The sequence below is a fragment of the Falco cherrug genome, chromosome 1 (genome assembly GCF_023634085.1).
Source record: "Falco cherrug isolate bFalChe1 chromosome 1, bFalChe1.pri, whole genome shotgun sequence".
NCBI lineage: Eukaryota > Metazoa > Chordata > Aves > Falconiformes > Falconidae > Falco > Falco cherrug.
This window is the reverse complement of record NC_073697.1, coordinates 94154183-94175578: the sequence shown is the minus strand read 5'-3', so window position 1 is coordinate 94175578 and position 21396 is coordinate 94154183. Positions and strand designations below refer to the sequence as shown.

At 53.6% G+C, this 21396-nt stretch overlaps 1 protein-coding gene across 1 annotated transcript in view; it reads left to right on the top strand.

Annotated features, from left to right (window-relative positions):
* The first annotated feature begins 304 nt into the window (after window positions 1-304).
* Window positions 305-21396, top strand: part of RTN4R (reticulon 4 receptor) — a 79113-nt gene continuing 58021 nt past the window's right edge. The window contains exon 1 of the mRNA XM_055700956.1: window positions 305-765. Coding sequence (XP_055556931.1) covers window positions 744-765 — 22 coding nt within the window. The 5' untranslated portion in view covers window positions 305-743. The remainder of the gene's footprint in view (window positions 766-21396) is intronic.

Genomic DNA, 21396 nt, shown 5'->3' with positions numbered 1-21396 from the left:
CTGAGCCGGACCGGGGAGGCGGAGGGGCAGCGGGGCGGCCCCACGCCCGCGGCCGCCCAGGCGTCCCTCTCCGCGGCTTCCTTTAGGTGGCACCTCTCCTCCAGGAATGAGCCGCCCGGCCCCCGCGCAGCCCTGCCCGGGCCGCGGCCGCGCACCGCGGGGGCCCCAGCGCGGAGCCGCCGCCGTCGGAGCGGCCCCTGCGCGCTCCGTCTGCCCCCGGAGCGGCCCCTCCCTCCCTCCATCCCGTGCCCGTCTCCCCCGTCCTCCCTCTCACTCCTCCAGCCAGTAAATCCGATCTAGGCTGATTCCTCTCACGTCAAACCACATGATCCCATAAAACATTCATCGCCTCTCCATCCCTGCGCCCCGCTCGCTCGCTCCCGGGATACAGTGCAGCAGGCTCCGCGCTCCCCGCCGCCGCCGCCGGCTCTGCCGCCGCGGGATCCGCCGCAGCCCCGGCCCCGAGCGTGCGGCGGGCGGGAGGGAGGACGGACGGACGGACGGACGGAGGGAGGAGGCAGGCAGGCAGGGAGGGGGAGCCTCGCCTGGATGCTGACTCCAGCTCGGGGGCTGCTCATTCCCCCGATGAGCGAGGGCGCCGGCAGAGGGAGAGCCCCCTCCCCGTGCGCCGCCGCGCCGCGCTCGGGCTGAAGTTTTGTACCGGGATCTGCCGCGCTTTCGCAAGGATTGTACCGCAGCCGCTCGACTTTGCGCCTCCAGACGTGCCTTCCCCGATCCCTAAGATGAAGAGGGCGATAGCTGAAGGTAGGTGCGTCCCCGTGTCCGTGTCCCCCCCCTCCCGCGCCGGGGCTCCGCCGCTCCCCGGGGGGCGGCAGGGCAGGGCGAGGCGGCCATGTCCCCAACTTCGCTCCGCACCGGGAACTTCCCGCCCTGCAACTTTTTTTTTCTTTTTCCTTTTTTCTCTCTCCTTTTTTTTTTTTTTTCCCTTCCCCGCGGAGTCGGCGGGAGCGGCCGGGGCTGGCCGCCGGGGGCTGGGCTGGGCTGGGTTGGGCTGGGCGGCACGGTACGGTACGGTACGGTACGGTACGGTACGGCGCGGCACGGCTCCAGCCGCGGAGCACGGCAGGGGGATGGAAGGGGAGCAACGAGCTGAGCCCCCTCCAGCCCCGGCCCCGCGCTGGGGGAGGGGGGGGGAAGGGGGGCGGGGGGGCGCCCCCCACCTCGCTCGGCCTTGGGGTGCCCGGGCGAAGTTGGTGCCGCGGGGGAGGCGCCCCCTGCCCCCCCCCCCCAAGCGCGCTTCCCGCGGGGGCACGTGGAGCCGCTGCCCCAGGGAGGGGGGCGCGGAACCCCGCGGGCAGGGAGAGGGGATGGGGGCTGCCCGGCGCGCCCCCCGGTCCCAGCCCGGCCGGCGGGGAAGCGCCGGCTCCGCTCCCCCAGCCCGGCGGAGGGGCCGCGGGTGCCTCCGGCCGGGGAAGTTTGTGGATGCTCCGGGCGCCCCGCAGGGACGGCGGTTCCCGGGGTGCCCACAAAGCCCCTCCCTCGGGGTGCAGGGGAGGGACCCCCCCATCGGCTCGCCCCGCCGGAGGAGAGGCTCACAGCGTGCGGGCAGGCTGGCCTGGCACAGCCGGCTCCTCTGGCTGAAAATAGCCCTTTTGCATCGGCTTTGTCAGCCCTGGCGATGGGCTTTGCTTTCCCGGGGCGGGGGGCTGGCAACAGCCGGGGGCTGCGGCTGCTGTCGGAGCTGCCCCGCTGGACAGTGGTGGCTCGGGCGTTTGCAGGCGCTCCGGGTGAAACCTAAAATCAAGACCTACATTTGGAGGAACACATGGTCTCAGCGCCGCAGGTTCAGGCTGCTGGGAGAAGCATGTGCCACCCAGGTGTGTTGGCTGCCAACCCAGCCCACGGATTGCGATTTTTAACTGGTGGGAGCAGCCCGCTGTGGGAGCTCCGCTGCTCTCCAGGCTGCTGCTGGAGGGAGCGGTGGGCATGCAGAGCCCCTTGCTGCACGGAGTCTCTGCCCCTCTGAGCCATCTCCAGTTTGCTTCCTGTTCCCGTCAGCCACACAAATATAAATTTTTTTGGTCTGTTTGTTTTTCCTTTTCTTTCTGTTTTGGCTGGCTGATTTATGTGCGATGATCAAAGGACGTATCCAAGCTCTGATCCATATAGCGCACCACTTCCTTTACAGAGTTCGTACTGGTTTGAAATCTGAAATGGCCAATTTATTCCTGTTTGGGAAACACCTTGGGGAGCAGGTTGCAGTGAGGGCTTCTCCTGCGGGCCCTTAGGGGGATATTGATATTTCAAACATCCATTTGCTGTGTGCTGCACCGTAGCCTGGTGCGTGGGTTACCCATCGATTTGCACCCTGTGGTTGTGCGCTTGTGCACAGACTCCTGGTGCTGAGCTGGTGGTGTGGTGATGCTGTAGGACGGCAGACAGCTGTGCAGAGCAGCATCCAGGTGATGGGTGTGGTACAAGCACCCAGGACAGCCCATCCTCCTGCGTCCCCCATCCTCCTGCGTCCCCCATCCTCCTGCGTCCCCCATCCTCCTGCGTCCCCCATCCTCCTGCGTCCCCCATCCTCCTGCGTCCCCCATCCTCCTGCGGCACAGCTCTTCCTCTGTGCCCTGACATTACCAGTGGCTACCAGTATAATGTGAAACACAGAGGATAATGAAATATAAAAACTGTGTTACAACAGCTTTATTTATAGAACGAGGCTTTGGGGGGGGGTGCGTTTGAATTTTTTTTTTTTTTTTTCCCCTGCAGTTTATCAATTGCTCCTGTGAGAGGCTGGGTAGTCTGGATTGCTGGTAGGTGTGAATGTAAAGTCTTTATGAACCTTGGGAGGTTATGTTTAGATGAGTGACCATGCTGCTGTATCTGGACTACATTTCCTACTGTGGGCTGCCAGGATACTTGAAGTGCCTTGCAAGCCAGAAATAGCCACCAGGAACAGTTTGACAGGCAGAGCTTTTGCCTGTTCTCAGCACTTACTGCCTTATTAACACAATTTATTTATATTGAAAGAGGTCTTTCCATGTTTATTCTTTTATAAAATTTATTAAAAAAAACCCCAAACACAAAACCCTGTAACATGAGAACCTACACCAACCTCAGTGCCTACTTACTCACTGATGTGAGAGCAGCTCTTTTTTTTGTGAGAAAACACCACTCATCAGCGTATTCTTTTCTATTTCTTTTCTGTTGAACGTTCATTTTGCATCAAGGGGCCACAGTGTTTCTTGGGCTTGGTCCCCCCTTCCCCACCAGGTAGCACATACCTCAGACCTATATTCTGTGGGACCATCAAAGGGTGTGTTTGGAGGTTTTCTAAAGAAGAATATCAGGGCAAAAAGGTGGAGGTGCCGTCGCACTGCTGCGCGACTGGGCGTTGTATCGCTGCAGATGTCGGCGTGGCCCCGCTGCTTCTGTGATGTATTCCCCACTAAGAGCACTAGACAAAGCTCATCCAGTAAATAAGTTAATTAGTAGTGGCTGCTCTCTCTGCTGTTGTGGCTTGTGGGCAGCATGTGCCTGTGCTGCTCACCACCAGCATGGGGAGCATGGCAGTCCTGTCTTAACAAGCCAGGGCCTTCGTTAATTACCTCCATCCCGTGTTGGCTCTCTCTGGGCTTTGCTTAAGTAAAATCCTCCTGGGAGCCTGTGTTCGTAAGTGTGAAGGAGTCAGTGGTGGGAAGGAGCAAGGGGAGGGAGGGGATGGTTTGCTACACAACTGAGATGCCTCCCTTTGCTTTCGTCTGCTACCTGCCCTGCTCGAGGGGGCTTGATAGGAGAGGGCAGGGGAATGGTTGTCTGTCCGTACCCACAGCCTGGCAGCTCACCTTGGAGCTGGAAGCTGGCAGGGGACATGGGGGTCCACACCTGGCATCCCTGCAAATATACTCTGTGACAATCAGTGTGCTAGTAAAAAAGGCCTTATACCGGCACAACCTCCTTCTGACATCAACGATGGCTTTGGCCATTAAGCCTTCCAAAGGAATAAGCAAAATCTGCAAAATTCAGCAGCACCTGTGTGAATTTTCCACCTTCTTCAGCTTGGAAGCAGCGAGGGAGATTGTGAGGTGGGGGCAGGGAAGGGGAAGGATGCTCTGAAGGCCAGCTCTTGGGCATGTTGCTGCACACCCTGCATGCACAGCGATACTGGCTGTGGGGAGCTGTTGCCCAGCCTGGAAAGCACAGTGTCTTCCTTCCCTTCCCATCCTCCTGAGCCTTGAGTGAGAGGAGGAGGGAGACGGAAAATTGGAAAATCGGTTGAGCCAGAGCCTCAGCACAAAGCAGGACAAGGCAGATTGCAAAGAGCTGAGCTCTAATCTCTGCTGGAAGCCTGCACGGGGCTGCGGTGCTGGTTGCTCCCACAGCTCAGCCCCACCGAGCTGCAGGGTGCATCCTGGTGGAGAGGCTGGAGCTGCGGTCCCAGTGCAGGATTCAGCCAGCCGGAGGCGGAACCAAAGGGAGAAGAAAGGAGCCGGTCTAATTAGGTGTGCATTCTCATCCCCTTGGATTTGCAATGCTTTCTGCTGCTGTCACCTTCATTAAGACATATCTCTGAGTGCCAAGCTCCTCTTTTGATGTTCCTAAAGAGGTGGGGTTTCTTTATGCAGGAGGCACGCACACAGTGGAGTAGGAGTATCCTGTACTACTGCAAAAAGGTGTTGTAAGAAGCAACATCACAGTGTGGTGCCTGCAAGAGCTGGGAATTGGACTAGAGCTTCTCCCTCCTGTCCATGTGGAAAGCTTTGTGCTGTGTCCTAGAGCCATATGGATCTGTCTGGGATTTGTGACTAACAGGGTTTCAGGGCTTCTCCATCACAGACACACACAGAGGTGTGGGAGGGAGGAGGGAGGCTTGTGATCTGCAGAGCCCAGCCTCTCCTCCCCTTTCGTGCTTGTGGTTGCAACTCCTGGAGGTTTCCAGAGACAGGGAAAAGGAGACAATTGCACTGAAAATTCATAATCAGCTAAAAGAAGCAAGGGGTGGATCCTTCCATGTTTGTGCAGAGATGCCCAAGCAATTCATACAGACTTTGCTAAATTGTGCGAACTCACCTCAGCCTCTGCTGGTGGCTTATTATGGCTGTCGGAACACGCAGCAGCGTGAGTTTTGGGTGGCTGGTTATCCGTTATGGTGGTGTTCGGTGATGATGTGTAGACTGTGAGCAAAGTGGCATCCAGGTGACACAGATACTTCCCACGGTGTGTGTGCAGCATGCATGGAAAGGCCCTGCCTGTATGCAAGGCAGAACATGCCCACGCGTGGTGTTGCCCATGCTCTGTCCGTATTTACTTTGCTTTTAGACAGCTCCTGGAAGTCAGGGCTTCTGGAATCTAGTCTTGGCCCTGCTTCTGACTTCTTGGTATCCTTGAGCAGGTCAATGAGCCTTTCTGTGATTTAGTTTCAGCTTTTCCAGCTCTATTGCTGGGAGACTGATGCTGAGTTATCTCTCATGGGACCCAGAATATGCTTAAAGGTCAGTCCAAAGCTAAACCATGAAGGTCTGTGCGATTGCCGATCACTTCTTTAGCAGTGACATGGTGTCAGGTGACAAGACTGATGATATTCTCCTTAGGGGTGTTGCTGCATCAACAGCAGGTTTGTGTCTCTGCTCTGGCCTGCCTTCCTCGCAATCTTTGCATTGTAGCCTGGAGCTGATCGATAGCATCAGCAGATTTTACAGTATTTATTGTCCCTCCTGAGTCTCCGCTCCTGGAATCAGGGGATTAGAGAAGTACTTGAGTTTTGTTTTGTAGCCTTCCTCATTGGCAAGAAAACCAGAAGCATTACAGTAGCATGTGCAAAACATTGAGGAAGTTTGAAGCAAGGAAGTGCTCCAACATTGTGAGTTTTAGTAGTTTCCTGGTAGCTCAGTAGTACAGGGTAGCTCACTAGTATGGAGCATCAGCCTAACGACTTGCAAGTAGCAGGCTGCAACCCTTCTCCCCAAGACAGCCAGCAGTGTGAAGGTCCTCTCTGCATGGGTCAGGCCAGGCAGGGGTTACAGATTATTTGCTTTCATAAAACCATAAAATAGTTTGGAAGAAACATCTAGAGGTATCTAATCAACCTCCTGCTCAAAGCACAGCTAATTTCAAAGCTAGATCAGGTTGCTGAGGGGCTTGTCCTCTCAAGGATGGATGTCATCTCCAAGGATGGAGATACTCTCTCTTCCACCATAGCTCAGACTTCTTGGCCTGCCTGGCCAAGGCTGCTCAAGCCCTTTGTCACCTGGCCTGGGTCAGGACCATGAGTGACCATGTCCCTTTGGCGTGGTTGGGGTACCTCTTGTCTGTCAGTGGTGGAGCAGGAGCGATGGTGCACATAGTGCCTGGGTCCATGCTCGATGGCAGTAAGTAGTTGTCCCTGTGGGTTCAGGAGCAGGCACTGAGGGGGATACCAAGGAGGGCCCGAGAGGGGGTCACAGTCAGGGTCCCTGGCGGGGACACTCAGGAAGGCAGCAGAAACTTCCAGGCATTTCCGTCTTGTGCCTGTGTGTTTGCTTTTCTGACTGCATTTGGGGATGAAGCCCTTGGATGTATTTTCTGTATACTGGTTACAGCTGTCCCAGTGTGGTGTCCCACATCAGTGTTAGTTAAAGCAGAGCTTCTCAGAAACTCTTTAGTCCTTAAATGCACGCTGTGCTGGAAGCCATTCCTGGACACTGTGCCATGGCAGAGACCTCTCTGAGGGCATGGTGTAGCATGGCCAAATCCCAGGATCCTGTAGGTGCTGGTGGGAAGTGCCTTCTGGAGGGTCCAGACTCCCACCCTGAGCAGGGCGATTGCTAACATCAGCTCAGGTCTACTGTGGCTTTTTCTAGCCAAGTGGAGGCCTCCAATGATGGAGACTTGCTGGCCTTTCCCACCACTGGAGCCAATTAAAAAGCTTTTCGTAAGCTTCCTCTGTCTGACCTGAACCTCCCAAACTGCAGTTCTTGGGCACGGCTCCCTGCTGTGTCATCTGGCCTCATTTACATCTGTCACCCTTATAACTGCTTTGAGTAGCTGTTGGCTGCAATTAGAGTGCTGCTTCCCCTCCTCTTTGCCAGCCCCAACCATTCTAACTCCCTCTTCCTGACCTTGTAGGACATATGCTGTAGGCTTCTGACCATCTATCTAGCTTACCCTCCACTGGACCTTTTTGGTTTCCCCACGTTTATTTTGGAGTCAGGGACCACAGCTGGACAGAGTGTTTGAGAAGCAGCCTCCCCAGTCCTGGGCAGGGAGAGGCAGCAACTTCCCCCACTCTGCTGTCCATCATCCTCTTAGCACAGCCCGGGATGTAGTTGCCACAGCCTGGGATGTAGTTGCCATGTTCACGGTAAGAGCAGCCATTTGCTCATATTCCCCTTGGTGCCCACCATCACTCACAGGCTGTTTATAGCTCACAGTTTGCAGGCTGGAATTGGTGCAGGGGGTTATTCTGCCTCAGGTGCAAAACTTCATGCATGTCTTGTACCAAGCAAGTACTTCTTAATACGGTTCCTCTTTCATTCATTCAGCTTGGACATTTAGATAGACAGATGCCTACCTGCATATGAACTCGTTTCTGTGTTGTACTGAAGTGTTATTTAGCAGTGGGCTAGAAACATTTGAAGAAGTTCAGGGTTCCCATCCTGCACTTGGATTCTCCAGATCTCCTTGCTGAACAGTTGTCCCTTGTGCTGCTGCCCAAATTCCAGCCCAGACAGCTAAGGAGGTGCTATTCCTTGACATGGGTCGCCTTCTTCCTTCCATCATCAACATCCTTAGGTGATCAAAGTCCTTGTGCCAAATGCTACTACTTTTGCTGTTTACTTCCTGGAGTTGACTCAGAAGGACTTTCTTGTCCAGCATTCCTGTTCTTTATCCAAGGAGGTCTCCATGAAGGTCTGGAATCTTTATTATCAGCTATGCTTTGATCCCCATCCACAGCTGCAATTCTGCATGGAGATGAAGAAAAGGTCCAGAGAAAACGAATGCAAATACACCACTAGCGTGAGGTTTACTGCCTCGATGGGAGTTTCCAGCCCATCACAGCTTTGCTCCATCTCCTGGGAGTTGATCACGTTCCCTCAGATGGCTCTTTGAATCCTGTTGCCTTTTCAACAGTTGTGCCTTCTTTTATCTCTCTGTGTTGCACCCTCCTCTGGAAACAAAGGAATGTATGCATTCACATTGGATGCTTTCTTTTCTTCTCTGAATGCACCTGATAATTACAGTGCCTTGCATGGACTTGTACTAATTGATCAGTTATTAGTGATAATTACCATTTGCATGGTGGCTTAGGAAGAAGGGGCACTTCTGCTATAGAAGTGATGCTCTAAGGTAGCAGTTCAGAATTGCTTGCTGGTGTGTCAGATCATCTGTGTGCTGCTCGTTGGGAAACGGGTTAACTTTTTTGTTGTTGTTAAGAACAAATCTTTTGCAAGAACCATCTGGCTGCTAAATTCTTCTCCTGAAGCTGTGCAGTTTGCTGGGAGTTCATTTGCGTCTTTAGCTACTAAAGGGAAAGTAAAAGTGACTGATAGTCTAAGACTGGGACCATTCACATCAAAGTGACAGATTTTGTGAGCTGGATTTGGGAAAGTGTTTAAAACTGGTGTGTTTTCATTAAATTTTGAAGACTGTGGGCAGAACTATGCTCTTGGCACTCCAGCACAGCTCTCGACTCTGCACCCTGCGTCGTTATGTCAGAGTGAATTGTGTGGCTGTTAAAATTTGCGTGTGCTTGTTTGATGACTTTAAATATTGATTTTAATTGTGCGTCTTTCTTAAGGCTGTGAGTGATCATCACGTACAATACCCCATGTGCATAACACAGCAACGTGCGCAGGGAAGAGATGTGAACTCAGCCTGACTCAAGCAGAAGGGAGCAGGGAGAGGAAAGCAAAACAATCTTTGGAGACCCCAAATTCAGCTGTCTATGCTTCCAGGCATCATGGGGGGCTTTGTCAGAGACATGCCATCAGCTGCCGGGCAAGTCGGGATTTCAGAAGCCTTTTGTGAGCCCTGTTGTCAGGCTGTGAAGGCTCATACCCTCCTTTGACAGAAGGCATCTTTTGAATGCCTAAGAGCAAACACCGAGTTGGTTAACATTCTATTTGTCTCTGCAGAAAAAAAAAAAACAACCCACAAACATCACCTGAAAGCCTCCAGGACCATTAGGACGTGCACATTTCCATGGCATCAGCATGTTTTGAAGGGCGGTGGGAGGCTGCAGTGCGAGCAGCCAGAGAGCAAACCCCTCTGCCTGGGCGCAGGTCCCTTCCAAGCGCAGGCGTCCAGCGTGGCTGTGGCTGTGGTTGCTTTCCATGCCCATGCAAACATGGTTAGCGTTGGCTTTACACTAGAGGGCTGTCTGTCCCTTTCCCTTCAGAGACAAGGCATGAGTCTGTGCGCTGGGAACGCTCTTGTTCACAGCATCCGCGCAATTTAACAGTGGCCGGTTTTGTCAGGTGGGTAAAGTGATGCGGGCTTGTATTTACTGATCACCGCCTCTCTTGGTGCTGCACAGGAACAGCCATGCCCTGGTCTGGAGGGTGCTTGGATGCCGCTTGTCTCGGGTGAAGTGAAGCCTGTGTAGTTTTATCACCAGGCTCTCTGTCCTCCTGCACAGGTCAGCAACCTTTTTGCAAGAACCAACAGGCTTCAGACCAGTGGTAGTCACCCCCTCCTGTATTTTTTGGGTTTTATTGCTGTCAGGAGTGATAGCACCGTGTCAGTACAGGGGCTCGCTCTGGGTTTCCAGGGGTCTGGCATTTTCTGCTGCTGCCCTGTGCTTGCAAGGAGCCACAGCCCTGGCTATTTGCACGTGCAGTTCTGCAAGCTGTGTGGTGCACCCAGGTGGGAGGTGCTTTGGAAATGCCTGCACTGGGGGCTGGAGGAGGGTCTGCAGCTTCAGAGGGCTGGAAGAGATTTGGCAGCTTTGGTTCCATAAGCTCAGGTGGGATGGCTTTCTCTGGCTCTTCTGCTAGCAGCAGGGCAGGGACATCTGTGAGGACCTTGGCCACCACAACGGCCGATTGCTTTGAGTCCACGCAGGCACTCATATCACAGGTTTGTTTAATTCTGTCCCCACTCACGTTTGTCTAGTCTGGCTGTAACTCGGGTGAAGTTGAAACTAGCTGAGGTTTGCCTTCACGTAACCAACTTGGTTTCAACTGAGACCTTTCCTTAGAGCTGTATGGCCACCTGGAGAGATGCAACCACAAACACAAGCCCCTCAGTGACATTCGAGTGCATTGTGCCAGCTGCGTTCGGGGCATTTGTTTCTGTTCCTGGATGCCCGTGCAGTCAGCGTTTGGCTTGGCTTGGGCAGAAGTGGTGTTAATGGAGAGCAGTGAAGTCCTTTGGCTTTTGCTAACAAGGATCTGCCTCAGTGAGCGGGGCTGGAGGGGGGGGGGGGGAATGCAGTGAGGTGGCCGGGAGCCAGTGGGGGGGTGGGGGGGAGCGGTGCTGGGCATGTTCTGGGGCTGCATCTGGCACACACTGAAGTGCAGACGTGGGTTCTTTGTCAGCAGCTGATTTATCAAGTCCAGGGACTTCTCTCCCTCCCTCTTTTCTCAACTTACAGCTAATATATCCTGAAGGGAGGGGGGTGGGAATTAATAATGGTAATTACAGCAGCTCATAGTCCTGAGTGGTAGCATTAACCATATGCACCGTGATGGATGGTGGGAGACAGCTCTGCCATGAAGCATCTGGGTGTGGAGATGGGTGTCCACCCCCCCACCTACCCCCACCGGGCTGGGACAGCAGCTGCTGCCAGATGTGAGGCAGGAGGGGGATCAGCATCAGGCTGAGATCTGCTGTCACCTGAGGTCAGGGCAGGGATGTCCCTGGGCTGAGCACCAGAGATGAACCTGTTTGCTGCTCAGGGGCCACCCACTGCGGGCAGGCGTTGCCTTGCTGTCTCTGCTCCTGCCTGATCACCTGCTGCAGGAGCTGGCAGTTGCAAGCAGGAAGGATGGCATTGCCTGACTCCTGATGCCACATGTCTGCCTTCCCTTTTTGCTGTGGCCCTGCTCCTCTAACACCCCTCCGCAGACCTTGTCCTAGGGTCTCTGTGGAACATACAAAGTTCTGCAGAGCAGCACAGCTCTTTCCAGAAGCCAGTGCATGACCAGCATGGGGTTGCAGTGTGAGAAGGCAGCGTGCCTTTCCCTGCCCTTGGTGTGGTTTGATCCCTGCCCATGCACCCAGCCAGGCTGGTCTGCAGGGCAGTTTTGGGAAGCCCCTGGGGAGCTGCCTGGGCTGGACTGGTGGGCTGCGTCACTCCACCCCATCCCCAGCTCCCCCCACATTTGCACTCATCTGCAGAGACCAACAGCTGCTGAATCCCTTCGCTTGGCTGGTTCAATTTCAATCTACAAAATGAATTTTAGACCTTCTGGGTGAGACGGCAAAGGGATTCTGCCAGACCAGCCTGTCTGGGCATTATGGAGGTGTCATTGTGCAGGCTTTGGTGTGTCACCTTTAACACTCAATTTCTGACGTCATGCGGTGCCGTGAGACTTCAGCTGGGGCTTGGAAGCAAAGCCTGGCTGAGGGCCTGTGGCTTGAACCTAAGACTGGAAGAGGTGAGATCTTTGGGTTTGATGTTACCCACAAGACAGACAAGCCATCTCTCCTGGTCTTTTTAGCAAGAATCAGTTCTATCACGACACAATCTTTGCTGCTGGGGTGCTGCCTGCGCCCCGAGGAAAACGCAGTGTCGTGAACAGTATCTAAAATGCAGTGTCTTCAAACAGCGTGCCCAAGTCAGCAAGCACCATTCCGGTTATCCTGAGGCTGCATCCTCTCCTGTGTGCAGCGGAGGGTGGTCCTGAGCCCTGGGAAGAGGCTCGGTGTGGGGCTGGGGTTGCTGCTGGTGCTTGAGCATGATCCGCTTTCCTGCTGGATGAGTGGCATCGTGTCTGAATAATGGGTCCTTTTTCTCCTGGGTTGGAAGGGAGCACCAAGGGAGCGGCACAGCCAAAGAGAAACGTTTATATGAGTGGCACAATACATGAATCTGAGCTGCCTCCTGGGAACCAGCCCAGAAGAGACTTGGCCATGGCTTTCCAGTGGGAAATGCTTGTCTTTCGCTGTATTTATTTTTGGCTTTCCTAGTGTTTTGCTAGGCTTACAATTAATCCTAAGCTTCTGGGTGGCCAGCTGGGCTGCAGGGACAGAGTCTTCTTCAAAGCAGTTTGTTTGATTATTTCCTGAGGACCTTGGATTTACTAGGAGCTTGGGAGAGCTTGACCTGGGTCCCACCTGGGGCACGTGCACACACCAGTTTTGATGGAGAAGAGGTATCTCTGGCAGGGAAGGGGATGGAGAAGCTCTTTGGCTCTTTCCCATCAGATGGACAGGGAATTTGCTTGCCCTTGAGAGAGTTGCCAGCCGGTACGTTGCTGCTGGGAGCTGGCACATGGGGAAGGGACCAAGTGTGTGTCGCTGTGTGCATGAGTTGGTGGCAGTCTGGCACGGTGCATGTTGCATGGGTGTTAGGGCTGGGCAAGCCCCGGGGGCACCTGGTGGCTTTTCATTGCCATGAGGATCCCGCAGAACAGACTGTGCTGGATGGGCACTGAGAGGAGCTGTGCTGGGCTCCCCGGGACTCCCTGCACTGCACCGTCTCTGCCTTCAGTGCCGGAGGGGGATCCCAACCCTCTGATGTATTCGGTGCCTGCCTTTTGAGCTTGTTTTATTGGCAAACACCCAGTGGGTGCCAGCCAAGGCAGCTCTCTGTGTGCTGTGGACTTGTTTCCTTGCCTACACCCTCTTTCCTCCTCTTGCTGAAGCTGAGATGGACCCTCTGGAAGTGTTTGAGCTGTGTTGATTTTGGCTGGGTTTCTGAGCCTTTCCAGCTTCCTCCTTTCTTCCTAAAATGAAGACTTCGCTGCCGCTCATCTGAGCATGTCTCCCTTGCCGTGCACATTTGTGTCCTGTTTCCTGCTCGTAAAGCCTCCCTGTAAGGCACAGCCTCAACGGGGGAAAACTGCTGATGTCCAAACTCCTAAAAACCCCTGTGACAAGCCTGGGGGTTGCTCTGCTCGCTGTGTGCCGGTGGGAGATGGGTGTAGTTGAGCTTAGGCACCTGCTGCTCTCTGCTGCAATGCAGGCAATGTACAGGCCAGTGAGTAGAGCATGGGGTTACCTGGCCAGGGTGCGAGGGGCAGGTCTGCTGGTGACCTGCTGTCAGGGAAATGATTTAGCGTGTGACATACAGAGGCCACAGGCCAGTGGCTGCCACCATCCCTGCGTGTGACCGAGGCACGCAGCTCCTCCTGATAAATCCTCATCCTTCTGTCTGGAGAGGGGGGTGAGTTGTTCCATCTGCCTCCCTGCACATCCCCTGTGTTCAGAAGAGACCGAGCACAGACTGAACATTCCCAGGGGAGGAGGCTGAGCAAACCGACGGCCCACAGTACTGCAGGTACTGGGTCTAGCTGCTATGAACCCAGGGAATGCAGCACTGGCCTGCTAGAAAAGGCATGCGAGCTCTCCCTGCATGCAGGACTGGGGCAGAGCAGGTGTTTGCTGCTCTCTCTAAAACTGAGAGATCCTGTGAATTAACGGAATGAGCCTGACACTTGGCACCAGGAGATGTGGGAAGTGATAATGGGAGACAGGGCTCTAATGGCACAGGAATCTTTCAGCATGATGGGAGCTAAATGATGCGGTAAGGAAAATTGCACCTCGTTGTGTCAAAATCGACAGAGAGGAAAAGGAGATGAACAGTGTTTGCAAGTGCACCCCAACAGCTCCTGTAAAACAGCCTTGACTCATCTTTGGCTCAGGCTGGAGTCAGCCTGCCAGAGCAGCTTGCGTGATCCCCAGCTCCTCGCTCCTGCTTCCCGCCAACCTCTCCTGCTTGGGAAGGGTGAGGTGATGGGCAACATCAGTCATCCAGGCCAAGTGCACACTCATGCAGCCTTGCAGGGTCCTCCAGGCCTTTCTGGATTGTATGCATGGTTGTAAGACCAAAATGCCCATCGCAGAAGTATGAACGTGCCTGGATGCATGACAGTACATGTGTGCACGTGTGGCTGTGTGAGCAGAGGCCATACATGTGTTTGGCCAAGCAAGAGGGACAGCTTTTGTTTCTATCATGGGACAGGGCTGAAAATGATCATGGGATGAGCACAGGGCTTGTGAAGGGGAAGGGGCTGTAGCTTGTTTGTCACCCGAAAGAGACAGGAAAACCAAAAACACAGAACAAAACCAATTAAATGGCTGTGCTGAATACAGGCTAATGACAGGCTCTGCCAGGCACCTGGGCAGCGGTTGGCATTGCTGTCTGTTGCGTGGGCTGAGCCCCATGTGTTCTGATGGTTTTGGAGCTGATGAGGCAAGAGGCTCAGCACCCAGAAAAGCATAGCGGTGCTCCCTGTCCTCACCGAGGAGCTGGGCTCCAGGGGAGCTGGGAGCTGCCGGCACTTCTTGGCGTGGGGCTCTGGCAGCCCGAATGGGAGCATATGTGAAGGGGGATAAAAACTGGATGAGGAGAGAATGGAAAGTCTGTATATCAATCAGTGGTGCCTCCTCCCTTGGAGAATCATGGTTCCTTCCACCCCGTTGTCTCCAAAAAGACCTAAATTACTGAGGACACAAAGAGAGTTTGACATGAAGAGAGCTCAGCAGGGCTGGAGCTGCTTGATGTCAAAGGGAGATGGGAAAGACGGGCCAGTGTACAGGAGAAAGCACGGTGACAAATGGCACAGGGAGGATAGCTGGGCTGTTGCTTCTGATTGCAACAGCCAGATGGCAACGCGCTGAAAAGTGTAGGAGGAGAGTGTTTCACTAGCAGGAGAGTCCTCTGGAGCTGCCTCCCACAAGGTTCTGCTGGAAGTCCATGGAAGGTGCAGCAAGGGCCACGTATTTATATTTTCGGGAAAACATCCAGCAACACCAGCCGGCGGGCTCTCCCACTTCTGGCAGGGATGGAGGACAGCTGAGGCTACGAGACAGCCCTGCTGCCTGCAGGAATGCAAAGCGGGGTCAGCACCAGTGCCTGCCAGAGTAGCTTCTTCTGGAAAACCAGTGGCTGGTGCCACCAGCCTTGGCACTGCCCCTTGTTGGACCCTGTTTGCTCCTCACCAGCAGTTCTGGGTGCAGGTGCATCCTCGTGACCTGCTCTCTCTCAAGCATTGCCGCCTTGTTTCTTGCTTCAGAGGAGTTTGAGAAGGAGATGAGAGCGGGTTATTCTTCAGAGCATAACACAAACATCTGGAGGAGCAGAAGCAAGGCTTGGGAAGCAAAAGGTGACGGTTAAAGATGAATATTGAATACTCATTTGGCAATGGTGGATACGCATTGCCCCGTGTGTGTCTGATGCTGAGCTACGTGGCATTGCTGAGCTGGGAAACTGGTGCTGCAGGGTGGTCCTGTGCCCCCAAACAGGGGATGCCCTCTGTTTCTCCCACCGTGTGTGCTGCTGAAGAGTTTCTCCCTGTGTTGTAGTAGCTTGTGGCTGAGCCTGAGCCCCGTCCCAGTGAGAGCCCTCCCCGACTGCTGCTTTGCTCCTGTTTAGCTGAAGCCAACCCTTCCCTGTCGGGTGATTCACTCGTGGCTTGTTCATTTGAATTTGTAACAGTCCTTCTGCACACACTAAAAAGAGTATTTAATGTGCAGCATTTTGCTGAGCCTGTAGCCTTTGGAGCTTTTTGTGAAGACGCTTTGTGGCCTCCCTGGACGCGTTATTGGAGTGATACAGTCCCAGGCACACTGTTGAAAGCAGATGTCATGCTAGTTAATACAGAAATGCCTCCGCTACTTCTTCCCAGGATGCATCCAGTCCTGGCTGTTCCTCAGATTGAGGAATGGAGGTAATGCTGGCTTCTTCCTCGATGCCCTGGGCTGCTCTACAGATGCATGGCCAAAACCTTGCCCCCTCCACTGCTTGTGGTCCTTTGGTTTGCTCCCTCTCAGAACTAAAGGCCACTGTGGAGAAGTTGCATGGTGCCACCCGTAAGGGTCCCTCAGCCCCGGTGGGCACAGGCTGTTTGTGCTCCCCATGCAGCAGGTTGAAGCAGTTCATCCTGAACGACTGTCTGGCTTTTCAGAGCAGCACCAGGAAATATGCAAATTTAACCTTTGAATTTACTGTGCTGTTCTTTTCCTGGGAAATGTCACTCGGGGTATCAAGCTGGGATTGCCTGGTCTCGGGAGGGGGAGTGGGCATCAGCGGCATATGCTCTGTCTCTGGGGATGCATCCTGCTGGCCCACAGCACAGGGAGCTGGGTCCTCCAGGGAGTCTTCAGGTGCTCCCTGTCAGCAGGAGCTCCCATGCTCTGGAAGCGCTGGGAGCTCACGTGCCCTGCCTTGCTGCCAGCAGTAGCCACCCCGAACTGATGTGATGTGATGGGTGGAACATGTTTTGGTGACTTGAGCTGGCTCCTGGAGGATTATGTCCCCATCGCCGGGTGTTGGGTGGGGGAGCTGTCAGCAGCGACACATCTCACAGCAGTGAGAGCGGCTTGTGGGAGCCAGCATCAGTGCCGGAGAGGGCTCCTGTGCCTCGGGGGAGGGGAGTGCTTGCAGGGTCAGATCCAGATGATGATGCTGTGGCAGGAGGAAGCTCCCTGTTCAGCCGTTCGGTTGAATGTGCAGCAGTCAAAAGGCTGAAGGGAATCCCGGCTGTCAAAACTAGCAGTGACTGATAGGACCATCTTAGCTCAGACCGGAGACTAAGATGAAGGATTGAGTTTACAGGCTGCTCCTGAGAGGCACCTATGGAGCAAAAAAAAAAAAAAAAAAGTGATTACAGTGTGGACAGGAGTGACAGTGCAAAGAAGATGGATTTCAGCACAGGTGAATAATCAGACTGTATCAACATCCCTGGAGGGCTTTGTCCTGGTTGCTGGACCATGCATGCTGAAGCCTTTCCTGCCACATCAGCACTGTTGCTTTCATGAGCTCCTGCCAGCGTGGATATGCCTGTCTCTGCAGCGTTTCCACCATACCTGTGTGCGCTGTGCCAGCTTCAGGTGTGGCTTTGGGGAGACAGCACACACCTGAAGAACACTGTGAATGGCTCTGGTTGTGTGGCCCTGGTGCAGTGTTCCCTGCAGCTTTTTGCAGAGTTATTACATTGCCAGTACAGATCTGTCTTTGTTTAGGACAAATGCTGGAGGGTCAGCAGAGCAGGAACTCACAAAGAACAAGCCAAGGTGTGCAGCTGGGCTCTCCTCCAGGACCCTCTGATAACAGCCAGCATGGGCAGCTCCAGGCTAGCAAGACTCTGTAATAACAGAGCAGAGTGCAGCCTGCCTTCACTAGCATCCCTAAAAATAGCAAGGCAGGATGTCCATGTGATGGGTTTCAATAGGAAAATAGATTCATTTTCCAGCTCCCAGAGGGGTTTTTGGAAACAGCAGAGAGTAAATAAGGGTTTTGAAAGTGATGACAAATACCTTGGAGGTGTCCTTCCAAGCAGCCTTAACTGTTTGAAATTACACTCACATCTCCGCTGGCTCTGAGAAAGGGAGTGTGAGGCCCTGAAGATCTCCAGATCTAGTGTGCTCTTATTTGCTTGGGTGCTAATTAAGAGAATGTTGAAGCTCTGCTATGTATTCTGCAGCTCTCTGTAAATTCAGATAAGAGCCATTACAAATCCATCACAAGGTGTATTAAAATCTCCTTAATTAATAAACAATAAACACTGCAGTCTCCGGGAAAAGGCCTGCGAGCACTGGAGAGGAACACAGGGCAGGGATGGACACCAAGCTGCAAAGCACCGAGAGGAGGGGGTGGTGGTGGTGGTGGATGCTGCCTGCTCAGTCCTCATGCCCCAGGAACAAGGCAGGCTCCGCACCAGGAGAGCTGCTGGTCTCACAGCTGATAGTCGGGGGCTCAAGCTACTGCCAGAGCCCTTGGATTTGCCAGATGTTTCCCTGTGGCTGCTTAGGGGCTGAAAAACCATCACAGTCTTTGTCTCAGCAATGTGGATGGAAGGATGAGAGAAGCGCAGGGATGGGTTTCCCTGTCCTGTGCAGCTTGAGAGCATTTGGCCAGTGGTGGGTGTCACCCAAGGGATACTGGTTCAAGCCCCCACGGCAAGAAGAGGGCCCTGGACCAGATGTAGCCAAAGAGACAGCCTGTCCCAGGGCTCTGCAGGCATTCTGGGCTGAAAGGTGCTGGATTGTTTACACAGAGAAGAATGGCTCCAAATGGAGGTGGGGATTAGAGTGTTACCACCTCACAGCGATGGCTTGCATGGAGCGTGCTTCTGACCCCAGTGGCCAACTGGAATCTGAACTGGCCCAAAGCCTTGATGAATGCCTTGACCACTGGGGCAGCTCTGGACTTTGCATGTTCCTTGACCAGAATTACCTTCCTGGTCCAAAGATAACCCTTCCTGATCATGTTTTCTTGAAACTAACACTATTTTATGGAGCTTCCACCATGTTCACGTTTTCTGATGAAAAAGCGCCTCTCAGAAGGGGAGTCCTTACTTGTCTAAAGAGAAAGGATGCTGGGGTTCAAGCTGCGAGTGTGGTTAATGCACAGATGCAAGAAGGAGGTGGGTTTCTGGGTGGAGAGCTCAAGTCCTGAATTGTGATGGGTTTATGTCCCTGGAAAGGTATGCAAATCCCATGAGTTGTTTGTTCAGGGAGCTTAGGTCCTGAGAACAGGGGCTTTATCTTCCACTTGTCCTCTGGGACCTGGCAAGGAAGGTCCACAAGCTTTCTGAGTGACATGGAGCAGTTTCTTCTCCTTTGTCTCCAAATCTTTTTGCAACAGCTTGCTGAGGAATATTTCTATTTGCGGAAGCATTTCCTCTCCCAGATCTGGAAGCTGTGCTGGTGTCACCTGCTTCTGTGATGCGCTGCCTCTGGGGACATAGCATTTCAATTCACGTACCTTGGGGAGAAGTGTCAGACCGAGACAGACTCTTCTCCATGTTGCTCTTCTACCAGGCAGGCTGGGCTGTCCTGGTCTCCACTGTCTTTAGGACATCAAGAGCGATAGCTGAGGGGGGTGTAGCATTACTGTGGGTGGGTGGTCACCTGCTAGTAAAAGCTATCTCCCTTCATGTTTTGGCACTGGTGGTGCAGTTTCTTCAGGAGCAACAAGGCGGTTTGGTCCCTTGCTGGGTGGGTTCAGAGGTCTGAATGTCCCTGACAAGGTTTATTACTTGGCTGAGCCTGACAGCGTGACGTTTGAGCCCGTTGTGAAGCGTGCCGTGTCCGAACTGCCTTTTGCTCCCTGTGGTGCTCCCAATTTGTGTCAGTTGAGGTCTGATGAGGCAGCGTGTGTGACAAGCATCTGGGTGCTGTGCTCACAAAAGGAGAACTCACCAGGCAAAGATGCAAAATCTAAATAACCCTCAGATAGCATCTTAAAGCCCTGACAGGCTCCAGACAGGTGGTTTCTATAACAGACTCTATTCTCCACCTGCCCTGGGGCAGAAATACTGATCTGTCTTCTGCTGGCTGTGCCAGACTGTTCAGTCCCTCATAAACCCATCATGTCCTTCACCGTTCCTGGCACCTCCAGCCTCTCCTGACCATCCCCTGTCCTGGGTGAGCACGTGCCATGCTGCCTGGTCTCCTGGCCCCGCAGCACCAGCGCCGACAGCCACGAGTTTGTCCCTTAGGGACAGAAGTTGAGATCCGTGGAGTCTGGGCTGAAAATAGCAAAATGCACACAATTGCTGTCTCTCTGTAAAAAGAGTCTGTCTGGTTTCAGGCTGCACTGCCAGCCCGGGAGCAGGCGGGTTGGGAGGGAGCAGGGGGGTGTGCGGCAATGCCACTCACGTGTACCTCTCCAGCGGTGCTGACCCAGCTGTCTCCAGCTGTTTCCAGCTGTTCCTTCTGCATAGAAGGTGGGTGGCCCTCCATGCACCCTCAGAGGTTGGCCCTGCTACCAGGGCAGCCTGTACAAGCCAGGATGGTTTCTTGGACATGCACCCAGCATCAGAAGCTGTGGGCTGCAGGGGGGAAGGGGTATCTGTCCCCATTCCCGTCTTCCTCCTGCTGCTTTGCTTGGCTCCGGAGATTGTCTGCTTCTCCACATCTACCGTGTGATACCTGATCTGTGTGTAATACCTGCAGGTCCCCTGCTGTCTGAAGGGAGATGGGGCTGCTCAGTTAAAACCACAATTGCTAATTACTTATCCTGATTGTATTGCTAAGATCACGTTCATCTGAACTGCCACAGGCCTCTTGCATCTCCGGGGACAAGGGACCTCAGTGGCGGTGGCTAAGTTACATGTGGGATGGTCCTGTCCTGGGGGAGAGCGGGGTAAGCCTTGTGCAGTCGAGGAGATGTGGCTAGAGCTGGGTTTGGGCCATGAGTCTGGGGGGTCCTTGCAAGCACCCTGCCTCTGGGGCTGGGTCCTGCCTAGGAGGCGAGTGGCGTGTCGCATCTGCAGTTGTACTTGTGAGCTGGTGGTGTTTGGCTGGCAGTGAAGGGCTAGCAAAGGCATCATGGATGGACTCGTTCTTCTGGCATCCATCTGAGGAAGAAGAAATGATGGGGGAGCCAAGTTCTGGCTCGTCTGTGCAGCAGCACCTTTGCAGGGAGCTCAGCTGCCAAGTTCTTGCACACACAGCATCCTGCAGGGCGGGTATGGGTGCGTTTGTGACTTCCCTGCCACAGCCCATGCGTGCATGGCAGGACCTACAGGGCTCCCGTAGCTGACAGTATATTGCGATTGCACGCATCCAGAGCTGGAAGACATTTTGGGTAAGAGCTGCAACTACAGAGGAGCTGCCTGTGCTCTGGGGTATAGTCATTGCTTCCAAAATTCATTCAGGAGCAAACATGTGAGCTGCTGGTGCACATGTCTGACTGCAGCTGTAAAGGAAAGCAAGAGAGATTTCAAATGGCACTGCCTGTTTTACCATTTCAGGAATAAGTGTGTCTTATTATAATTGCCTTGCTTATTTGGAAGAAAATACCCACTGTAGTTACGAGAAATTCAATATAGAAATTACTAGTTACTACCCTCTGTAGACTAATTTTGAGGGTAGAAGAAGAATGAGGAATTTAATGCACACTATAATGAATGTCAATCTTCTTTCTTAATGAATAGGAATCACAGTTTGCTGCACATTGTAGGGAAATGAAAAGCATCCAAAGTTCAATTCACTTTTTTCTTTTTTTCCTTTCTTTTTTTTTTTTTTTTCCTTTTTGAGAGAGATAATACAGTGCACAGCAGATGGGTACATTCATTTGTGAGCGGTAAGGATTTTTATCTCTCACGGTACAAGTCAAGGTTTTCCTTCAACTGGGCTTTGTAAAATTTCCTATACAAGCGTCGGCATAATGCCGTTTACAGAGCTGGATCCTTGAGAGCAAAGTGGGTTGTTTTTTTTTCCCTCCTCCTTCCTGTAGCAAACCATCCAGACAATTAAAAGCAGAGATGACCCAGCTTGTGCTTGATATAGCTTTGCTATTCTCAGCCACGGGTTTGCTTGCTGGATTCGCAGAGGAGT